General features: G+C 36.8%; 1 protein-coding gene across 4 annotated transcripts in view; it reads right to left on the reverse strand.

Annotated features, from left to right (window-relative positions):
• The window catches only part of sli (slit guidance ligand), a 214,907-nt gene that overhangs the window by 38,033 nt on the left and 151,848 nt on the right, over positions 1–25,026 (reverse strand). For 2 of the 4 annotated variants that reach the window (XM_090173981.1, XM_090173983.1), the window contains exons 10-15: positions 21,798–21,869; positions 19,341–19,412; positions 19,208–19,279; positions 18,045–18,116; positions 17,887–17,958; positions 1,240–1,397 (exon numbers count right to left, since the gene is read on the reverse strand). In XM_090173981.1, the coding sequence (XP_090030107.1) occupies positions 1,240–1,397; positions 17,887–17,958; positions 18,045–18,116; positions 19,208–19,279; positions 19,341–19,412; positions 21,798–21,869 (518 nt within the window). Of the gene's footprint in view, positions 1–1,233; positions 1,398–17,886; positions 17,959–18,044; positions 18,117–19,207; positions 19,280–19,340; positions 19,413–21,797; positions 21,870–25,026 lie in introns of all 4 variants that reach the window. The other 2 variants (XM_090173980.1, XM_090173982.1) reach the window with 1 other exon arrangement.

Raw genomic sequence — 25,026 nt, forward strand, 5'->3', positions numbered from 1 at the left:
ATCAAGGTTTATTTCAGAACAGAGACCCCTAGTGTCTAAATATGTGAAAGGCGAAAGGATGATCAGTTCAAATTTGGCGATAGTGTATGTCAAATACAGTTTTGCTAAGAAAATTACCATTAAAACAATAGGAAGTGCCACACTTTTTGTTATAATGTTACTTAAGGTATTATTTAAAAACAGTTTCTCTATTAGAGTTTTTATCTTTCTATGGTTGCAACTAATTAGTTTTTTTTTAGGTATCTCTATTAGAAAGATGGGGATAGGTAAGGAAATTTGTCGCTAACATTACATCTTTTGCTATCCACTCACTTCGGTTCATTAACTTCTGATTGCACCACATTATCTTTTTGTCGTAAAGATCTAGTTTTCTAAACATTGGATTTAGCCTTTTTCTCTACGGGATTTTGGTAATAGGAATTGACTAAACTAACACAGGATTATTGTATAGGGAAAACATGGTGAAAATTTCAACGTAAACTTTTGTTAAGCCTAAGACCACATATAACCGACGATACTATGTTACTGTTGAGAAATTGTAACAGTCGAGTGATGCGACATCTGTTGGCGGTTTCTATAACCTTTAAAGATGCTTCGTAAATTCATATTTACTCATAATATTAGATATTTAACTATTTATTACAAATAAGAGTCTTAAAGGTTCTTAATAAATTCATATTCAAGTTAAAATTATAAAAATTTAAATAAAAAATTTCAAAAAAGTTTACATTTTCGGAATAAATGATGGCGCCACCAAATTTTATTCGTCGTCACAAAGTGACGATTTATTTTAGTGTGGCGTTACGAGTGAGGGGCTAACCACTCTTAGAAAGTCTGTACACCGGATTACACTTAGATTACCACTGCCAAAGGCAGGGACTTCAAAGACTACGCGTAATCCCATTAGTACAGTCAAAGGTACGGCTCTGTACACCGATTACGCGGAGTGATCAGCCCCTCGGTTACGAGTCCCTTTGAATGTGAGTGGTCTGAGATTGGGTATTCAATATCTGGTACATTGAAATTTCCAAAGCTATGGAATAACAAACTAGACCACAAATCGACATTAGCGAAGCTGTAACGGACTGGGGCTGGGGCTGGGACAGCCGGGGTGTACATTCAAGCTTGGGGCGTGGGGTCAACAAAGAGATATATTGATATAATTAACCATTTACCAGACGAATGTGGTTTTTGCGTTTTTAAAAGGGGGGCTTGTTAAAACATACAATCTACCTTTACATTTAAATTTGCTTTCCGCCATTTGACTGATTCGTCGCCGGTGCATCCTCCTTGGGCTGTCGCAACGGGCTCCGCTCGTCTCGATCGGGTTCGAATGCAGGTAGTCCGCCAGCCACCTCAAGTTGCAATCGCAGATGAAAGGGTTGCGAGCTAAATGCCTACAAAAATAATATTATGAAAAATCACTTTTCTAATTTTTAATATAAGTTAACGAAAGTTGGGAATAATAATAATAATAATAATCAGCTAGGCTAATACCAAAGGCACCACCTTAGGCCTAAGTCTCCAAGTGATATTTTTAAGCCATTAATTCAGGTAGCCAACACTAACTATTACCATTAAACTCAACAAGTTTTTATGGAAGGGGAAACCATAATATCGGAAATAGGTAATATTGGACAAACAAACTACTGGACCCGTATCTAGCTTGCGCATTTGCGCCTTCCAGAGAAACGTCACTGGTAGCGCCACGATGTCCGATATTGGAAAGATTTCCACCCAAATACTAAACACGTGTGCAATATTAGCGGAATGAGTTGTTCGGAGTTTTCACCAATTATATTAATGCCGTATTGGAATAGTTAAATATAATTTAGCTGATTACAAATTTCAACTACATTGTATCAGGAAACCCTGCAGGGTGAAGAAAATGAAATGTGTCTGTATTAGTCACTTGTCCGCACCGAGTAGAAACAATATCAATTGTATGCACCGTTGGCATAAATCAATAAGACAATGAACAATCCGGTTCCCCCGAAGGAGCAATTCCATATTGACACCTTCAAGCGGCCACTATCCTGTACAATTCAATATCAAGGTCCCGCGCTGTCTGGAAGGAGCCCTCGTAAAGATGAAAATAACGGAACAAATAACGGAGCCAAGCTTATATTAAGAACGCGCCCCCCTCGGTCGCACCTTTTACTTTCGACTTCGAAGGGTCAACCTTAGTTGGGAGTTGGAGGTCATGACCCCCACCCATGGTGATATAAAGAGTTTCGCCCCTCCGGGTGCTACCCGCAAACTTTCAGGGTTATGGCTAGGCGCCTATCGATTCACTCGTGTGTGTTCGTTGTATATACATGGGCGGGTAAGAAGGAGGGGGGCAATCGCCCACTTTTCTTCAGCCCGATCTCTCGATGGTTCCATTCTTCACGGTGGCTAAAAGAGATGCACTCAATAGCGGTGGCGTGAGGCCACTCTCCACAGCCATAAACAGCTAGAAAGCCAATTGCCATTAGTAGATCAATATAAAGAGAAACTTGGGGGGTTTCTCCTCCTGGGGGCCAACAGGGCGCCGTATATCCAAGGAGGGATAAAAGGATCCTACCGTAATACATTATAGACTCGAAGATACAAGATCAACCTCCACGCCCTTACAACTACACCAACAAGGTATAAATAATTCATCAGTTCTTCGTGGATGAACTTTAAAAGAAAACTTCGATTTTTACAGTATAGCGAATATGCGATGACTTAAAGAGAGACGCTATATAAAAAGCTAGTGTAGTAATAAAATTAAAGGGAAAATTCATATTGAAATAACGAATAGTTTGATTATTTGATATAAGCAGGTTTGCTACAGTTTCATTTATTAAACTATTTTACATATTTTTCCTTATTAATAAGGAAATATTAATATAAGGGTAATTGGAATTTGCTACAGTTTCATTTATCCTTGCAGAATTCTCATATATTTTTCCTGTTCGTATTTAACTATTTTACGTATATTTCATTATTAATAAGGAAATATTAATATAAGTGTGTCAAAGTTCAAACCAAAATATTATAATAATATATATAAATTGGGTAAAATATGAACCATATTTTTGAAAATAGGAGCTAAAATAAATGGTTTAGTTGTAAAATAAAATGGTTTAGTTGTAAAATAAAATGGTTTAGTTGTAAAATAAAATGGTTTAGTTGTAAAATAAAATGGTTTAGTTGTAAAATAAAATGGTTTAGTTGTAAAATAAAATGGTTTAGTTGTAAAATAAAATGGTTTAGTTGTAAAATAAAATGGTTTAGTTGTGAAATAAAATGGTTTAGTTGTAAAATAAAATGGTTTAGTTGTAAAATAAAATGGTTTAGTTGTAAAATAAAATGGTTTAGTTGTAAATAAAATGGTTTAGTTGTAAAATTAAATGGTTTAGTTGTGAAATAAAATGGTTTAGTTGTGACATAAAATGGTTTAGTTGTAAAATATAATGGTTTAGTTGTGAAATAAAATGGTTTAGTTGTGAAATAAAATGGTTTAGTTGTGAAATAAAATGGTTTAGTTGTGAAATAAAATGGTTTAGTTGTGAAATAAAATGGTTTAGTTGTGAAATAAAATGGTTTAGTTGTGAAATAAAATGGTTTAGTTGTGAAATAAAATGGTTTAGTTGTAAAATAAAATGGTTTAGTTGTAAAATAAAATGGTTTAGTTGTAAAATAAAATGGTTTAGTTGTAAAATAAAATGGTTTAGTTGTAAAATAAAATGGTTTAGTTGTAAAATAAAATGGTTTAGTTGTAAAATAAATGGTTTAAGAAAATTATCTAATTTCAGGCTTTTCCGCCCACCATTTTACTCAACATTTTCAAATTATTTTTAAGGAAATTGCAGCCAAGTAGTTAATTCGCCAGTTTCAATAATGTAAATGTATTTTCAAATACCACAAGTACAGCCAACTTCAATAGTTTTGATAGGGGCTTTTAGTTTGCCGCAATTGGCCAAGATGGTACTTTTGCGCGAGACTTAATTTTAAGAACGCACTGCCTTATTCAGTGCTACATTTTTGAGCAGATAGATGGCGGTAATATTATTGAAACTGGCAAATTAAAAACTACACTAAAGAAATATCTCAGCCACGTGATACTACGTCACCAATGATTGTTTTTACTACAGTGAGAAAATTTGCGAAAAATTAGCGGTCACGGCCAAACCTGGGAAATTATACTTCTATAAGTCTATAAATAATTCCATAAGTGTACCAGTTAGTCGAAATAAGAGCTATGTGTGGAGTGACATACAATAGACAAGCGACAAAGAATCACAAATTAAAATCAAAGTATCACGTAATACTTTTTCGTTACGAAGCGATTACCTACTTCCGGCACGTGACCTCCGAAAAATCTATAACTATAATTGGTTACCATGGTAACTATAGAGCTAATTATTTCGGAGTTCCGACTATAAGTGGGTAAACGGTGTTGACTAAGAGCAAGGCAGGGATTTCGTATCTAGAGTACGTGGTCTATATTATCATTGCTGTCTGTAAACGTAAGATACAACACTAGAATTATTGATAAGAAGCTTCGTGTGTAGTTTAAATTGTGGTCACAGGTATCGCCACCTACCAACCGAGTTTTAAATTAAATATGTGAAAGCTGTCTGCTCGTTCAAAATTCTCTCTGCACAACAGCTGAAAGTTTCAACCGAAAAACCTTGAAATTCAGTAGTCGTCTGCTATTTCTTCACGTATTTAGTTCACGGATATTAAGGCAGATGGCGCTATATTTCCTAAGCTCGAAGCCTATTGTAATGTATCAGTGAAAAAAATGAAAAAAGCGTTGGACAGAAACATGCCTTATATTTGGGGCTAAAACTCTCTAACAAAATTGATAAAAATATTTAAAAATGTGAAACGGTAACATCGTTTGCGAAACTAATGACGACATGGTTAATTAATTTAGGAATCTATGAAATTTTTAATGTTTAGGCTTAGTTTCTCTTTTCGGTTTTATAGTCGCAAGCCAGATTTCCCGCACGGTACGCGGTCTACCGTTGAAATTTCTGGCTATTATATTTAATTTAATTTAATTTTGAACTCGAAGATCTATTTGGTCCGAGTTTCGCGTCTTTTGGTTTGCTCGAAGACCGATCGGTACGAGCCATTAGTAAGTTTTTAAATTTAAATATCTTCAAATTTGTTTAGGGTTTTGCCGAGGGGCTAACCACTCTTAGAAAGTCTGTACACCGGATTACGCTTAGATTAGCACTGCCAAAGGCAGGGACTTCAAAGAATACGCGTAGTCCCATTAGTACAGTCAAAGGTACGGCTCTGTACACCGATTACGCGGAGTGATCAGCCCCTCGGGTTTTGCTATTGTATCGTTTTTCAAAATGTCCTATGAAATTATATATATCAATAAATAAAAATAAATGAACACGCGGAAGATAGGGAATTGAACGCGCTTATGTTACAAGTAATTATGAACTTCTAGTACTACTCGATAATTGAATAGCAAAATAACAATTAGACCGAACCATCTTCGTTCCAGACATAAATAACTTCCGAACATAGAATTTGAACAATGGCGGGTCAACGTACCATCGCAGTTGATAACAATGAAGAATGCGCGGTACGAGAGATACAGAGAATGGAAGAAAATAAAAATGATTTATTCCCGTCATATCCACGTCATTTAAAGTGACGCGAGGCAACCCATATAGCTCACGTCATAAAAAGAACGGAAAAGAAATAAAAAAAAACTACTTTACGATTTCTTTGGCTTCCGCGTCCCCGGAGGCACTTCGATGAGTTTTAGGGAAAGAGGAACCGTCAGGGGATTCAAGGTAAAGACCGAGATAATGGGGCGAGTAATTATTCCCGACCCCTGCTGTCTGTCAAAGTAAACAAAAACGGGGGGGGGGGGCACTATCTCAACGGGGAACGGGGGTTTCTTCAGGGCCAAAAGAAGGTTCAAAGGTTGATAGGTGAAATAGGAGGAGGGCAGGCAGCCGACGACGGAGAAATGGAATTAACCGTCATTAGAATTGTCACCTTTGACCTCACTACCATCCCTTCTCTCCCCCCCTCCCTACTTTTACGTAAGTATTTTCGCCTTAATTGAAGTGCGCGCTTCTTATAACAAACTAACAGGCCCAGTTCGTACTTCACTCTGAGTATTATTAAAATATTTTGTAACTTCATTCGAAACTTGGAACAAGGGCCACCGATTATGGGCCCATGCCCCGGTAAAATATAAATTACGGGTTCTAAATAGAAGCGTTAACAGTGGCGTAGCTAGCATGGGTGGCACCCGGTGCGGATATCATGGTGTGCTACTTACTAGTCAAAACGTGTAAAAATGATTTCTCGAATTTCTCTAGTTTGTGTAAGTTTTTATTTTTTTTCACGATCGGGTGTCACCCCCGAATCGGCCCCAAATGGGTGGCACCCGGGGTGGTCCACCCCCCTAGCTACGCCACTGAGTTTTAATATTGGAGATGGTTAAACTTTTTCGGCTTGCTTGGAACATAGTACCCCCGGTATGTATTAATATACGGTACGGGGGTATACAAATCTTTAGTGTATGCTTGGAACTTAGACCGCGCCCAAATTGAAATTTAAAAAACGTTCGGATGAGCCCAGTACCGAAAATAAGTAGTTTACAAACCATCTACTGGTTCACTAGGTCATTCCGTAAGAAAAAACTTTGGGTGTGGTCTATTATTGGACCACCAAAATCATGCTCGCTAATACATATCTTGAATATTGCTTTTCTCAAAATGTTGATGGGTTTTATTTATGATAGATGGCGCCAATTAAACTTTTTTGGTGGGAAGGTAATAAATACCGATTTATTAACAAAAAAAACTTCTAGCACTATTTCAATGCATTTTGAAGTTAAACTCTAAATAAATATTAAACTAAGCCAAAGAGATACGAGTAAATTTAAATATTTTCATAGATTTCGAATATTTTAAGAAATCTTCATTTCTGACAGTTGGCGCCATCTGGTAAGACTTCTCGGAAATAAAAATCGTCCTCTTAATGGGGTTACACCTGCGATTGGATCTTCTCACTTGTCAATCGCGTTTTTAATCTTCCGGGAGACAAACCCGGCGAATGTCACGATTTATGTCATCTTTAGATTTTTGGTTTTTCATAGAATCATTCTTTTTTTTTGGGAGATGAAACCGTAAAATGTATTCTAGAAGTTGTTCAGAGCAATTTTTTTATTAAACTTTTAGTTATTTTTTGTGAACTTGATCAATGTATGAGTCTAAAAGGCACTAATTCACAGCACATTTCCAATTTGGACCCTTAATTGTTTAATTAAAATTATTTAATATTGGCATTTTAAGTCACCTCTTTAGCCATCGTATTCGATACTTATAAACAGGGCCGTTTTATCCTATGGGTACAATGGGTACTGTGCCCAGGACCTACTGGGCACTGTGTCCAGGGCCAACGAAGGTTCGAATGGCCTACAAAAGTTTAAGTATGAAAAATTAAATTTAATAAATTTCTTCTTAGAAATAGGGCCTACAAAGGTCTTATAGTGCCCCGGGTCTACGAAGGTCTTAAAACAGCACTGCTAATAACGCTTAGTAGATTCTATTTTTATATGATTTAGTTACAGTTTCAACACTTCTAAACCAGTAATAACGGTTATTTTTTATTATTATAATTTTTTTTTAAAAAAAGGTGCTACTTCATGGCTTTAAAAAAACTTATATAATAATAAAGTTTATTGAACAGGAAAAGAAAGTTTACACTTATTGCGCCCTGCGACTATTACAAAAAGTTTTTTGAAAGCCATGAAGTAGCAGTTTTTTTAAATAATAATAATTGATAATTATCCATGGCTCAAAGTTTTAGCTTTTATGGTTATTTTTTAATTTGCTTATTTTGCGGCCCAGATATGAATTAATTAAAACACGATATTTCAAAGCGAGCCGGGTCTTACTCGCCTTTGCTTGGAGACCCTTTGCTTGGAGACCATTTATTTGAGCGTTACTCTCGCAATACAGCGCGACGCTAAGATGAGTACCTTACCCCATCTGGTGGCCGAATATGTGACTAAACATTCACAGGGTTTCTCCTACCGACTGATCGAACAGAGATGATAAGTAAGAACAAGACTCGAGGGTCAAATATTTAGAAATGGGGGAAAAGGAATTGATGGTAAAGCCACGGGCCTCTTCCTCGTGGAAGCCAAAAAGTTGACGCTGACCCTAATAAGAGTAGGAGGCAGGACTGGCCCGGCCGTAGTCGGTTTAACAAATGAGCCGAGAGCAAAGAGCACCCGCTGTTTGCAAATTACAGACGGTGGAGCCACCAAGCGAGAGAAAAGGAAAAATATGAGCGGCTGCCGAATGAGAAGGTCGAGGATAAACAACGTTACGTTCGTAAAAAAAAACCAAACAAAAGAAGATAATAATAAAGAAAAATCTGGATATAAGGTGGACGTCTATAGTCTATAATAGCAGAGGGCTCCAAGAGGGGGCCAACTCGAATTTCTCCGCCACTCGGGGCCTTGGCGTGTTAAAAGACCCGAAAAGTTCATTTATCACCCGGGCCGATTCGCCAAATTTGCGCGAGACTACGCAAACACAGCGAAAAGGAACTGCAGCGTTCTTAGACACGGTATATTTAGATTATAATCTAAATAAAAGTCAACGAAATTGTTTGTTTAAAAGATTTTACCATTACAAATAGTTTCAAAGGCAAATACTATTATAAACTTTTATACGGTGGTTTTATTTTTTAAATCTATTATCATAAGTGTATTATATATCGCTTACGAGAAACAAGTACCTTTTCAGGTTCCCACTGATTTTTCTAAATGCTTTTTCGGGCGAGTTTCTAAAACTATTACAGAGGGAAAATGATTTGTTAATTTATAATCCGCGTCGAACCTGGGAACGGACACGTTTCATTATCATTTCCTAGATGCCTTACTTCACCCGAAGATATATATCATAAACTTCCGCTATTACCCGTGTATACCGAAAAATTAAAGAAAACTGTAGACCGAATCAGAAATGTTTTACAAGGAAACAAACATAAAGAGTGAAGCCATTAGAGGTTCAATTTTAATAATTATATTTATTCCAGATGGCGCCAATTTAAACTTTTTGGATGGTAAGGAATAAACTTTATTTCTCGTAGAAACATGGGCGTATGTAAAAACTATAGAAATAAGTTTAACAAAAATTAGCTATTACCTTTTAAGTAATTTAAATTTTTTACGAAATGCCACGGAAGGGTATAACTAAATATAAAACTATTAGTCACTATTTTCGAAAGGTATAATACTTTCTGACCGTTGGAGAAAATCTAAAATGACGGGTTTTTAACTGCAAAATTGCAGCGTTCAAAACTACCATTTCACAGCTTCAATATAACTGCCTGACATTTTTAATCATTTGAAAATATTATTTTTTGCTATTTACGAAACTACCAGTTTTCGCTACTTAATGTATTTTTAACAGAAAAGCAAGTGTCGGCTCTAGGTGAAGTAGCTCTTTTTTCAACAGATATCGCTAGCGTCGAAATCAAAACAAGATGCTGAAGCTACAATTTGACCCAAAAGGCGGGACATAAAAGTACGCTTCGCGTTGATTGGCTCGTTTGTAAATTTGTCAATAACTTCAATTATAGTAATTGTTTACAATATATTTTATATGGGTTATATAATTTAGGTTAAAGTTCACTAAGCAGAGTAAAAGTGGTCAAAATATAATACTCCATAATAGCTCTCTGACGACGTTATCATTTGGCTATTTTGAATTTTAGCTTCCGTTCCCATTAATAGATGGCTCCACGCTCTCCACGAAAGTCATTTTTTTCGAAGATTCCGATAGATTCATGGCCATCTCTAATAACAGGGGCTTTTTCATAATACAGGTGGCAATGATAGAGCTTTAAGCCAAAAATAAAAGTTAAGCCTTGGCTATAAATTTCACTTAATTTTCGTAAAAGACACTATTTTCCTTAATGGAATGTACTATACCATAAATAGGCAAGAAATTGTGAATAAAATTGTTTGACGTGCACTGAAGTGCCCACAATGTTTTTCTATAGTTACAAAATTGGAAAAGAACATCGCTTAGTTGGTTCAACTAGAACTTTATTAATCCTATTAAGTTTTGTGGGGGGTTTATGATCTCAGTTCCTCTACAGAGGCGTAAGAACCGCTGCTAGAAGCGCTAGAAGAAGGTTCTCCCCTCGACAAAAAGCCAGAAAAGCAGAATGTATTGACGCGTGAGAGCCGATTCTCTTCAACGATTATTATATTTTTCAGAGGCGATTTTATCCCAAAGGATGTTCCCGTTAGTTACGCAAAGCCGGGCATATCTCGTAGACTAAACGGACTGGAATTTTCAACCGTCATCCAGTCCGAAGGGATTTGTTGCTAAGAATGTCTGCCACCAGATAGCGCCACTGTTCAGTCTAGTCACACACACACACTAGACGGACCGTACAAACAAAATTTCCATCTAAACTAAAAGCTGAAAACAATTCTACCGGGAGTCGACGTAAGAGGGGGAAAAATAAATTAAAACAAAGGAAGGCTAGTAGGGGGGGTATGGAACGGGGGTAGAAGCGCCGCTCTCAGCTGTCCCGGAGCTAAATGACGCAAACATCCCGGTACGGTAGGTAACGGATCTGAACCGGCGTTCGTAAGAGACGATAAACATTCTACGGAAAAAGCGTTTGCGAAACGCGCGCCTTAAGGTCCGACCCCCAATAAAGCTTCCACACAGACCGCTGACGAGAAAAGCTCTTCTCCTAAGGGTGTAATAGAGCGAAAACACGACCGTTCGCACAGGCTTTTGCGGTAAATAAGGTTTTGGAAAATACGTCATGGTATTAATTACAAATGTGGTGAGTAATGGTATGTTGGGTATGTTGGTAAGTAATATGGTAAATAAAGGTATGTTGGTAAATAATGGTAAGTAATAGGGCCAATAACGGTATGTTGGTAAATAATGGTAAGTAATAGGGAAAATAAAAGTATGTTAGTATATAATTTTAAGTAATAGGGCAAAGAAAGGTATGTTGGTAAATAATTTTACGTAATAGGACAAAGAAAGGTATGTTGGTAAATAATGGTAAGTAATAGGGCCAATAACGGTATGTTGGTAAATAATGGTAAGTAATAGGGAAAATAAAAGTATGTTAGTATATAATTTTAAGTAATAGGGCAAAGAAAGGTATGTTGGTAAATAATGGTAAGTGATAGGGCAAATAACGGTATGTTGGTAAATAATGGTAAGTAATAGGGAAAATGAAGGTATGTTAGTATATAATTTTAAGTAATAGGGCAAAGAAAGGTATGTTGGTAAATAATTTTACGTAATAGGACAAAGAAAGGTATGTTGGTAAATAATGGTAAGTGATAGGGCAAATAACGGTATGTTTGTAAATAATCGTAAGTAATAGGGAAAATGAAGGTATGTTAGTATATAATTTTAAGTAATAGGGCAAAGAAAGGTATGTTGGTAAATAATTTTACGTAATAGGACAAAGAAAGGTATGTTGGTAAATAATGGTAAGTGATAGGGCAAATAACGGTATGTTGGTAAATAATGGTAAGTAATAGGGAAAATAAAGGTATGTTAGTATATAATTTTAAGTAATAGGGCAAAGAAAGGTATGTTGGTATATAATTTTATGTAATAGGACAAAGAAAGGTATGTTGGTAAATAATGGTAAGTAATAGGGAAAATAAAGGTATGTTAGTATATAATTTTAAGTAATAGGGCAAAGAAAGGTATGTTGGTAAATAATTTTATGTAATAGGACAAAGAAAGGTATGTTGGTAAATAATGGTAAGTGATAGGGCAAATAACGGTATGTTGGTAAATAATTTTAAGTAATAGGGCAAAGAAAGGTATGTTGGTATATAATTTTATGTAATAGGACAAAGAAAGGTATGTTGGTAAATAATGGTAAGTAATAGGGAAAATAAAGGTATGTTAGTATATAATTTTAAGTAATAGGGCAAAGAAAGGTATGTTGGTAAATAATTTTATGTAATAGGACAAAGAAAGGTATGTTGGTAAATAATGGTAAGTGATAGGGCAAATAACGGTATGTTGGTAAATAATTTTAAGTAATAGGGCAAAGAAAGGTATGTTGGTATATAATTTTATGTAATAGGACAAAGAAAGGTATGTTGGTAAATAATGGTAAGTAATATAGTAAATAAAGGTATGTTGGTAAATAATGGTAAGTAATAGGGCAAAGAAAGGTATGTTGGTAAATAATTTTAAGTAATAGGGCAAAGAAAGGTATGTTGGTAAATAATTTTAATTAACAGGACAAAGAAAGGTATGTTGGTAGATAATTTTATGTAATAGGGCAAATAAAGGCATTTTGGTAAATAATGGTAAGTAATATAGTAAATAAAGGCATGTTGGTAAATAATGAGAAATAATGGAATACACAAATACGTATACAAAACGTTTAAAAACTTTAAATTTCGAAATTTTAGGGTTCTTAACGTTTTTCCACTGTTAACGAATAATTTTGTTGATTTAACAAAATTGCATTAACAATTGGCCATTATTTACCAATATTTACTAATATTTGCCGTTATTTACCATTCTTCACTAAAATTTATCAATTTTATAATTAATTACCAATATTTACAATTAATTACCAATATTTACAATTATTAACCATTATTTACCAATATTTTAACTGGTTTACCATTATTTCCCAATATTTAAAATGATTTACCATTATTCAAAATATTTACCTTTATTTCCCAATGTTTATCATTCTTGACCAATATTTGCCTTTCTTTACTATTATTTACCATTTGTCATTATATAAAATATTCACCGTTATTTAAAATTATTTTTATTATTTACTAATATTTGCCATTATATGATATTATTTACCATTATTTGCCTTTAAATGATATTATTTACCATTATTTGCCATTATATGATATTTAATATTATTTGCCAATATTTGCCATTATTTGCTATTCTTTACCAACATACCGTTATATATTGGCCATTATTTACAAATGTTTACCATAATTTACCTATATTTAATTATATTTCCAAATATTTACCACTATCTACCATTATTTCCCATCAGTTACAAATACATACAAAAATAGATATTTACCATCATTTACCAGCATAATGCGCGATATTAAAAAAAGTGGTATTGTTGGGAACGGGTGGACGAAGTAGTGGGAACGGGCCTGTCGGAATAAACCGCGAAGATGTTTCGAGGCAATCCCACGCCTAATAATTCCCTCCCTAAGATGGAGAAAGTACGCACGGCGAAAGGGAGTTGAGCGAGAAAAATGGACTTCTCGTGGTCAATTTCTAGCCCCCCCCCCCGTCTCCCCCCTCCACTTCCTGCCCCCACCCCCAGCTGGCCTTTCTTTCTTATTTGGACGGTTCCACCTTCACCATCCTTCCGAAAAATGGATTTTATCATAATGTCTATTCATATAAAATGGGCCGGAGCGATCAATTTCAGCCTAAGGAGAACTTTTCATTCTTCATAGTGACTGCCTCTCTCACACGCCTACCTACAAAAATATTTTATCCGTAACTTCTAGAGACGAAATATTTTCCGCAAAGTTTAAAAAGAAAGTGATTTATATTTGGCATAATACGCTTTGACAGATTTCACCCGAAAAAAAATCACGAGAAAAAATTATATTTTACGATGTGCCAGTTTGGCAGTTTAACGATTTGATTATTTCACAGTTATACCGATAAAATACGTTAGAATTAATATCGTTACCTGAGATTTAAAAAAAAGCAAATCCTAACGCTTTGAATATTTCATATTTTACCGATAAAATACGTTATAAATAATATCGTTACCTAAGATTTAAAAAAAAGGCCTAATGATTTGATTATTTCATAGTTATACCGATCTAATACGTTAGAATTAATATAGTTACCTGAGATTAAAAAAAAGACCTAATGATTTGATTATTTCATAGTTAAACCGATAAAATACGTTATAAATAATATCTTTATCTGAGATTATATAAAAAAAAGCAAATCCTAACGCTTTGAATATTTCATATTTTTACCGATAAAATACGTTATAAATAATATCGTTACCTGAGATTTAAAAAAAATGTTGAAGTTGAAAGGGATTTTAAATATTTTACTATCCCAGAAACAACTTATATCACTAGAATTTAGTTAGATCTACTAAGGTCTATAACACATTTTCTTGAAATCGCAAAAACTTTTCAGGAATATAAATGTATCCGCCATTTTTCAAGATGGCACCCGATTTATACCGAAACCAATAGGGCTAATTAACTGTGCCTTGTAAAGCAACAACTAAATTTTCAGTCCAATCCCATAAACTTTGCGGCAACTATCAAAGTTTTTAAAGGGTTTTTTAAGATTCTAGAATAACCAAACGTAAGCCACAAATAACGTCAATGGTAATTCAAAAACTTACCAATAAAACGTAATCTAAATTCGATTCGTGTTCGGGATTGTAACCCGTTTGGGTTATTTCCAGCTTTTTCAAGAGTGTTAAACATTTTTTCATCTCCAAATTGGCTATGCAAAAATATGCTAATTTGGAATTTTGAGATTCGCGCGTAAAAGATTGAACAACGGATCTGTTTTATTTTATTTCCAAACCCGGGACACTTGTTTTGATATCGATTCTGGAAAGAGGTGGTAGGTAGGGTCGAAAACGTGGCCATGTGCGAGGGGGGGGGGGGGCAGGGAGTAAGAGTAGTCGTGCCATTCCTCAGGTGGTCCACGATTCTCATCAAGGGAGCACGGCACGAGCGCCACGCAACGAGTGGGAGTCCCCTAAAAACCGAAAATAATGAAAATACCATCCACGCAAAAACACCAAACGAATAAATAACAGAGAACTTCTAATTGCAATTGCGGAAACTAATAAACTATTTACTTCGGGGGAAAAAATAAAAGTAATTCCTTTTTCCAATTTTGCTCCAATTCTATTTTACAATATACTATACTCACGTCGTCAGTTGCAGGTTAAGAAAGGCAAAATATCTAGTACACTTGGCGGAAGGTACTAGTACGAATTTCAGGTAAGTCGGCGGCGAGAATTTCGAGTTCAACTATTTTCTACGCGCCTTTATTAATTGGTACGGAACTCAAATATCACGTAATAGTGCGTAAGCGGGCTATTATGTCCAGCGAATTGGCCAGATAACTTATTTAAAATTAAAATTTATTAATGCAACCGAAAATGTAGTTCAGAAATGATCAGTACTAACTAAAAATATAATTTTCCACCAATTTAAAATATCGCCATACCAAACCATACACAAAGACTATGTAACAGGAGGACTTGCAACTACGACTAATTTTTAAGACTAAAAACTCTAAATACGCTCAATCTATTTTGATTAATTTAATTTTACACCACTCTGAACATGTATGTTTAAGCTTATAGCTAATGTGATCTACATGATGAGCGTATATTTCAAATTATAGCAATATCAATATTGGAATTTTATTACCATCAATATACGATATCATTGTTTTAGTGAATACAATGGTTTGTTAAAAAATTAACTAATAATGAGTAAGGTTTCGCGCTAATATTTACATATTTCACGAAGCAATTAAGTTTGCAGGTTTGCCAAATCGTTACCGAAAAATCTGGTCAAAAGGAAAAGTGCTCGCGGAGGAATTTATAAAACGGTCTATATATTGTCTACTTTTTAAGAAACTAAAACGATTTAAGATTTTCGGTCTATAGATCAGAATTCTGTCTAGATAAACTCGAGGGAAACTTGACCGGGAAAAACTTAGTTGGTAAACCCAACTTAACGCGTACTTTTAAGATGTTATAAAATATGCGATTTGACTCTCCTATGGAAAGAAAAATATATAGGTTTTCTCCCCAAAAAAAACTTTCACAAATATTTAATCTTGACTCTCGAGCGTCGGAAATCTCCTAGCTGGGTTTGTTATTTCTCCCCGCGTCAATCATTTAAATATGTATAGGTTGTTATCTCTCCTCCCCTCCGTAACTTCCATCACAAAAATATCAGCCGCGCTCAGAGACCAACTTGGACAGTTTTTCCTTAAATAAAATGTATTTTTTACGCTTATACGAAGACTTCCTCTCCCACTCTACTTTGTAATATCAAGAACCTTTATAGGTTACCGAGAACGTAAGAGGTGACTCGTTTATTTAAGACAGAAGAACTGAAAATCGCAATTCAAACTGAAACAGGGACTTTAAAATATTTTTACTTCATGCAATATTTGATAATCTAGTACCAAACTGGTACAACGACAAGGGCGAAACTGATTCGGGGACTAGTGTGAAACTTGTAAGAATCTAGCATTAAACTGGGCAGGGAACAAGCGCGAGATTTGTGCGAACTTAGCACGAAACTGGGCAGGGAACAAGCGCGAGATTTGTGCGAACTTAGCACGAAACTAGGCAGGGAACAAGCGCGAGATTTGTGCGAACTTAGCACGAAACTAGGCAGTGAACAAGCGCGGGATTTGTGCGAGCTTAGCACGAAACTGGGCAGGGAACAAGCGTGGGATTTGTGCGAAACTAGCACGAAACTGGGCAGGGAACAAGCGCGGGATTTGTGCTAAATTAGCACGAAACTGGGCAGGGAACAAGCGCGAGATTTGTGCGAACTTAGCACGAAACTAGGCAGTGAACAAGCGCGGGATTTGTGCGAGCTTAGCACGAAACTGGGTTGGGAACAAGCGTGGGATTTGTGCGAAAATAGCACGAAACTGGGTTGGGAACAAGCGTGGGATTTGTGCGAAACTAGCACGAAACTGGGCAGGGAACAAGCGCGGGATTTGTGCGAAACTAGCACGAAACTGGGCAGGGAACAAGCGCGGGATTTGTGCTAAATTAGCACGAAACTGGGCAGGGAACAAGCGCGAGATTTGTGCGAACTTAGCACGAAACTAGGCAGTGAACAAGCGCGGGATTTGTGCGAGCTTAGCACGAAACTGGGTTGGGAACAAGCGTGGGATTTGTGCGAAATTAGCACGAAACTGGGCAGGGAACAAGTGCGGAATTTGTGCGAAATAAGCACGAAAATGGGCAGGGAACAAGCACGAGATTTGTGCGAAATTAGCACAATTATCTCTAAACTGGTTCAGGTACTATTGTGAAACTAATACGAATCTAGCACGAAACTGGGCAGGGAACAAGTACGAGATTTGTGCGAAATTAGCACAGTTATATCGAAACTGGTTCAGGTACTATTGTGAAACTAATACGAATCTAGCACGCAACTGGTTCGGAAAGAATCTTGAAACAGGTGGTAATCTAGCGCGAAATTGGTGTACGACATCGCTTTACTGTTTAATACAGTCCCGGTAGCAAAGTTCCCCATTAAATTCCAGCATATCGAACACTGAATTTGGGATTATCCTTGTTTGACGCCATCTAAGATCGTTTATATGTATAATACATATACAAGAGCTGAGGAACAGAAGTTAGAAAGACGGCAGGGATGGAAAGGGTTAACGAGTGAAGCAACAGACCCAAGCGGACCTGGCCTATAAATTATAAACATTAGAAAGCTGGAGAACTATGAACGCTTTCGGAACATTAAACTTTTAAAACATTTTAATATCCGGCGCGGCGCTAAATCGAGCTAACACCAGAGGCCGCCGCGTCATCAATAATAGCGCGCGCGCGGAGTGTTCGGAGCGAGATAGGCAAATTTCGCCCTCTATCTTTATAATTTCCTATAAAATATGCGTTAATGCGGCCTCATTTACAATTAGAAATGACTCTTGTTAATAAAGAGAGACGGCCGTCAGTCTCGGAGATAAAGACTGGACCCAAAGGGCGCTGGCAGTTTGGAATTTCCAAAGTGGCCTTCGCCAGTTTTCGGTTTAAAATATTCCGACGAAGAGAGTACAAATTGACTTTTGGGAAAATGGTCTTACTTACAAGGTCTGAATGTTGCGCAATGAAGCGAAGGTTCCATTGGCGAGAGACTGAATGTTGTTGTCGTACAGCGACCTGCAACGGCGAAAGCGAGAATAAATTTAAAAGTTAACGCGATTCGCTTTGATTTATAGGACAGGCACTCGACCGAAGATACTTACAAGAGATTTAGATTATTCAAATCGGCGAAAGCGTTCTTTCGGATGCAAGAGATTTTGTTCGCGTTTAACAACCTGACAACAAAAAAAGAAAGTGACAACGGAATTAATTATTGATTTCAAGCGTGACCCGATTTTAGGGTTTAAAGGGTTCGCTTAACAGCGTCACTATTCGGAAGTGGGAAAAAAAGGTAATTATGGGAAAAATAGAGTTCCGAAAAAACGAACAAGATTTAATTGTTTTAATTGCAAAACCCGCTTTGCGGCAAATCAAAATGTATATATTCCTACTGCGAATTTATCTCTAGTACGTAGAAGTATTATATTCCAAGGGCCAAAATTATTTAATGAGTTAGATATTGAGGTAAAATCAGCGTTGTCGATAAATTCTTTTAAAGCTAAATTGAAGTCTTTCATAAAATCTAACTTGAAATTCGGAGAGTGACGTCCCAAATATAAATATAATAAATAAATGTATTAAAAAAAAGGAAAAATGTTAAATAATTATCTATGTAAATTATCCCCCTAAATACAAGCAGTGCTTAACTAGGGGGAATTTTTGTCCGTTAAAAGAACCCACTGAGGTTTAAGTCGATAACTGTAAATTTATTTTTTTGGACAAATAAATAATTAATAATAATAAAATAATAATAATAATAGACGAGCTAGTGGCGAATTAGCCAATAGACTTAGGAGGCTTACGTACAAGGGCCCGCAACTTTCCAAAAGGTACGGGACCCGAGACGAAGTCAGAGCAAGGTCAGTGAGGGCTTACCAAAGCCGAAACCTAGGGCCTTGGTGGTAAAAGTGTTTGAAAATAATACCAGACATGGAAGGTAAAACGTAATACCATAAGTCTAACTATCTATAATATTATTCTATAAGTTTGTCACTTTGTGGAATATTTTACTGAGAACTAATAACGGAGTGACGTCATCGCAAGAAGAAAATCTCTCCGTAGCGAGGCGCTGTCATAGGCTACGTGGGACGCGTTGAGAAGCGGACGCAAAACAGCGACGAAGCCCGTAATGCAGTCTTTCTCGTGAATAGCTCTCAGTAAAACTTTTGCATGTTAAGAATAGGAAGTGTAACAATATTATACACTTACGGCAATACCAGACGTATGTAATATACCTCTAAATAGAGTGAAAAACCCGAATACTTACAGTAGTTGCAAAGAGGCTAATCCTTTGAAAATTCCTTCGGGAAGATCCGTGATTTTATTTCCGTACAGGACTCTAAGAGACCAAATAAACAGTCAATGCTTGAACGAGAAATATTGTTGGTGTAAATTCTTACAGAGAGGTCAGGGACTTGAGACCACTGAATGCATCGCCAGCGATGTAAGTGATTTCGTTGTTACTGAGATCTCTGAAAGGAGACGAAATTAATTGCAGCTATCAATCGCGATTTCTCATGGATGGCACGCGGTAGAAAGGCGTTTTCCGAAAAGAAAATAGTTGTACAATTAAAGAAAAGCTTGCCTCATTAATATTCCAACCCTTTCTACCGTTCAATCATAAACAGTTGAAAATAAATAATATTTAATTTGGATTTTCCCATAGATGGCGCACAGAAAGTGGGCGTGGTTTAAAAAGAAATTAGATGTACAATTAAAGAAAAAAAGAGTATCATTGACAAATCAATCCTTTCTATAGTTCAGCCATTAACAGTTAGTACAGCCATCAATCTAAAAATCCCAACTATTGGAATTTATCATAGATGGCGCGTGGTTGGAGGGCGTGACTCAAAAGTCAAAACGAAATTAGATGTACAATTAAATAAAAACGAATCCCATTGATAAATCAATCATTTATACCGTTGAACCATAAATAATTGAGGGAATAAATAGTGCAGTCATTAAACGAGAACGGTTGGAATCTCCCATAGATGGCGCGCGGAAAGTGGGCGTGGTCCAAAAAGGAAACTGATGTACACTGACAGAAAAATGAAGCGCATAAATAACAATTGAAGATAAACTTAACATATTCCATTCTGCCCCCCGAGCTCCAATAAAATTTAATAGTTGCCGTGACGAAGGCAATCAATTTGCGGGGAGGCAATACCCACGTATATCCCCCCAATAAAGTCAATCCGGTGTCGGGGTTCTAGAAAATGAAGATTTACGGTTCGTACGCGGCCAAGCACCCTGGAGGTGGTGGAAGTCCCATCGGAGAACGACCGTGACCAATCGCCGAGGATTTCTCGGGCGACCAGAGTCCTCTATTTCCGCTAGAGGCCGCTCTTAAAGGGACCCTGCACCACCGGCAAATGGAGCGAATAAATAACTATCAATTTTATATACGTTGGATTAATCTCTCATTCTAGAAGTCAGAGAGCGAGTGGCCAATTGCCACACTCGTTCGCGGTTATAACCTTCAACCGACGTCGACGGAGAGATTTTTAGAGGCCATATTTGAGGGTGCGGATAGGGGAACGAGAAACGGTAGGTTTTTTTAGGTTAGCTCTGGAGAAAAAAAATACGCTAATAAAAAATATAGTTCGAACATTTACACACAGGGGGCCCTGGTTGTCTAGGAGGTCAAAATAATTAAAAACGGTATGTTGGGTAGAGGAAATTATTTAAGACGGACAGGGTAATCAATCGTATGAGCTATCTCGAATTCCCTAAGATAAAAATGTACTATATATCTTTAACAGACGTTTTTTATATTTAGAAAATAGAAACCAATCACTTATACTTAATATCAAAAGTATATACAAGAGAGAAGTATCCGTTTCGTACTGTTATTCGCTTGGAACGTACCTTTACAGATTTCCATAAAAATAGTTCAGGGCCAAAGATATCATATAAAGACTTTTTAAAACTATTGTATCGGGAAAATATGGTTAATAAATAAGAAAATATTCCTATGGTATGTAATTTGTACATTTAACAACGTCGGGCAAAGTAATACACGTGGTAGATTTTTCACCGAAGTTCGTTGTATTTTTCCGCGGTTTGGAGGGTAATTCTCGTTTATTAATTGGAACCTACTTTAAAGGCCTAGATCAGGGGTGGCCTATTTTCCAATTTAAAATATTGAAATTTTGAAGGTCAAGATCAGTATTTTCAAGGTCGAATTCACCTTCTTTATAGTATTTATTTTTCATTTAAAGATTTTAGAACATTTTCCAAATAAACCAATTTAGGGGTAAAGATAACGTTTTGAACGTCCAGATCATAATAATCAATATAATAATCAGCTACGCTAATACCCAAGGAACCACCTTAGGCCTAAGTCATCGAGCGACTTTCAAGCCATTAATTCAGGCCCGGGTTATAACGCGTAGGAGGGTGGTGGTAAGCCCTTAATGCCAGGCGATCCAACAGCTCCCTACACTCACTATTACCGTTAACCCCAACAGGTTTTTGTGGAAGGGAAAACCGAAGAGCTCGGGGAAAAAACCCTTTAACCATTGGAGAGATAACTGGCAAACTCAACGCGGAAGGAGTTGTTCCGAGTTTTCATCCAGTACCACAAGCTGGAATCGAACCTGGCTCCTCTTGCTGCGAGGTGAAAGTGCTAGCCACTCCGCTACCCCACCATTTTAAAGGTTGAAATCCTCATTGTCAAGGTCGAGATCTCAAAAATACCTATTTGGGCACCCTTGGATACTTTTCTCGTATAATAGATTTTATATACTTCTGGTTTTACTAATCATTGATAGGTTATCTTCGGCCCGAACAAGAGTGGAACGGTTCTTCAAAAGTAAAATCCTCGGGAATAAAGGTATAGTAGTCCTTATACTTACATCCTGCGGAGTCTTTTAAAGGCCACGAAGGCTTGCGGTGGAACCTGCGTAATCTGGTTTTGCTCCAGTCGTCTGTAAAATAAAAACAACAACGAAACGATGTAAGAAAAATATTTCCAGGATTGAAATAAAATCTTCGGGAAAACGTATAGCAAAAACAAAACCTTATTTTTTATATTGCGTTACGTCGAATAAACAAGTCGTGAAAAGCGTACGCGGCGTCATATCTTCTTACTCGTGTTAAGTTACCCCTCACGCAGCAACTTCATACTTCTAAAATGGAAGCCTTAAGTAACGTTCACACCTAGGAGCAACAAACGCAAGGAGAACGCAGCCAGTCTTTAAACACGCTAACGCGGTGTTGTGTACACATTCCATTGGACGAGCCTTTACGCTGACCGTTTTACTGGCTGGGGGAAAAGACCCTTTTCGAATTTTCCCCTTCCGACGGCAGCAGGCGTTAAAGCGTCTAACCAATGAAAACTGTACGCAAGACAATGCACGACTTTTGACGGGTCGCGTTCTCCTTGCGTGGGGTGCTGTGTTTGTTGCTCGTAGTTCACACGAAGTGATTTTTTTAACGCCAATTATTTGTTCATGTACAATTATGGTGGTTCTCAATAATACACAAATTGGCCACAGGAGGACTTATGTTCTGGGTTCTTCAATGGGATTATTTTGGTTTTTCTATTCCCTCTGTTATACAACTTCCTGTATGAAATTTAGAAATCAGTTTAAGCCTTTTAAAATAATTAGTCATTTAGACAAAAACCAAAGGCGTTACCTGCTATTTCAAGAATAACAGTATTTTATACGAAGCAGACAACGGCTCAAAAGATTCAAAGTTCGTGCCTTAGTGACTCAATTTCATTAGTTAAATCGGGCACCTACCCGAAAACAGTTGCTTTTTGGTCCCACAAAATGTGAACCAACGTTCGCTGTTCATTCTGCTTATTTAACTCCAAATTGGTCGGACAAAATTGGTGGCTAAATTAATTGGATTTAAAATTTGTACAGTGTGAACGCTACTTTCTTCGTATAGGGGAATAGGCGCTATGAAATTGCAAAGAACGGAAACGCGACGGGCTCGGAAAGCACGTAGAAGCAAAAAAAATATCTGATATATATCTGGACGAATCTATTTGTACAAAATGGCTTCTTACATTTCCCGCGCGTTTCCTCTCATATCCGGTAGGGGGCGTTTCAACGGGCTCTATAACACGGACGACGCCATGACGAATTCCCCCGTACGAGATACAATTCCCTAGTAATGGCGTCCGCGGAGTGGGAAACGGGCGCCTCCAGCTTAACCCTTTTTTCATACGACCCCGAGGATGACCTCGACGTCCGGAGATCCGATAACGCTCCTTTTTTTCAGTTGACCGGCGCGTCCAAGAAAAACAGATATATATCCCGACAGTAGCCTTCTTTGCCATGCACGAATGACCTTGGTAGAGGTCAAATGAACAGTCTGATTACGACGGCGCCCCAAAGTCGCTGACTGGACAACTGACCATTCGAGTGACCCTAATTGACTTTCGACTTCATTTACCATGGACGATGGTGGTGGGAGGGACGTAAATGGGCCGAGACAGCCTTACCAGAGATAGCTACTACTTTCAGCCTTCCTTTATTTTTTATCGGGGCCGTTTGGATCTTTCGCTAAGATACGGCGGCGCCTAATTTCATTACGAGAAATTACGCACGCGCCGTAAGAAAAAAAAAGAATCTTCTAGGAGATGTCCTTTGGTGCCTTGGAGAAATTTCTTATTGGATTAAGTACAAATTTCTGGGCATTACCGATGTCGTTTCGACGTTATTTAAGGTTGATTCCTTTTTTCAGGGGTGCCTAATGTTTTTACTAATTCAATTTTACTTAAAAAAAAGAAATATAAAAGCTTTTATTCCGTTTTCATTTCTTAGAAATGACTTTTTGAGTGTCTTAACTTTATAAGTGTAAAATAATTTGAAGTAAAACGGGAGTTCTCGAGGGATATAGAGCGCGCATTTTTATGTAGGAAAAGATTTGATTCGTGTAAATTCAATTTTTAAGAAATAAAAAATAAAATAATTAATGTTCTTTTTATTTTACCTACAATTAAACAAGAAGTAGGTAAAAAAATACTCTGTTGCAACCTTTGGAAGGTTAAGATTGCAACTGAGTATAGTGTTGTAATGATCTCAAATATTATGAAATTATTACTTTTAGGAAAGCTTTCATATTTAAGAGCGCTTGCTCTTCAACTTTTAAACACTTGTCTTTTCAACTAAGGATAACCGTGTAGTAATATTTGTGTCGTTGCAACAAAAGTTGGCTAATTTTCCTACTTCACATTGTGCAATTATTTGAGCGAATAAAAAATGGTTGAACAAGTTGATCCACAAATGTTGTATAATGTAGACGAAACTTATAGAAGGGTACTAAGGTTTTTGGTATTACCTTAATTCGGGTAAATTTTAAAGTAAACTGCGTATTATTTAAAAACGATTTCTCCAATAAAATTTTGCTCTTTTGTGGAACCACTTACGTCTAACGGGACTCGTACCGCCACTATAAAAAAAAGATAGCACCACACTAAAAAATTTCATTAACGCCATCATTTGTCCGTTAATGTAAACTTTTAAGTTGCATTTTAAATATAACTATTCGTAATAATTCGTAAAATATTTCCTATTTTAAATAAATATTATTTTAATAAGAGCCTTCAAAGCTCTTATTCGTAACAATTCAAAAAATATTTATAATATAACTTATTATTAATTGATGATGCACCTTCAAAGCTTATAGAAATTGACAACAGATGTCGCATCACACGACTTTTTAAAAACCAAATACGCGTTTGCATGAGGTAAATTTCTCTACGACAGGCTATAAGAACATTACGAGTCCCGTTCGATATAAGTGTCCTGTGCCTTAACTAAGGTTGTAACTGAGTAAAGTGGCGGCCATTTTACGCCTAACAGGTTGTTTCCCGGCGCAGTTTTAAAATGATGGTACATTATACGTGGATGACTGCTGCCAAACAACGAAATTCCGGGGAATAGAGCGTGCGGAGAAAGCGAAAATGAGAATGCGCAAGCATTAAGGATAGAGAGAGGAAGTCGAGCGTCTCTGGTTAAAAGCCAGTCCGCTAGATGGCGCTTTTACAAGTGAATGTGGACCCTTAATGAAGCGTATTCAATGCCGCGACATGCGGAGGGGGGCGAGGGGGGGGGCGGGAGAGTCAAT

The sequence above is a fragment of the Leiobunum rupestre genome, chromosome 4, assembly GCF_980474605.1.
Source record: "Leiobunum rupestre chromosome 4, qqLeiRupe1.1.hap1, whole genome shotgun sequence".
In the NCBI taxonomy this organism is placed as follows: Eukaryota; Metazoa; Arthropoda; class Arachnida; order Opiliones; family Sclerosomatidae; genus Leiobunum; species Leiobunum rupestre.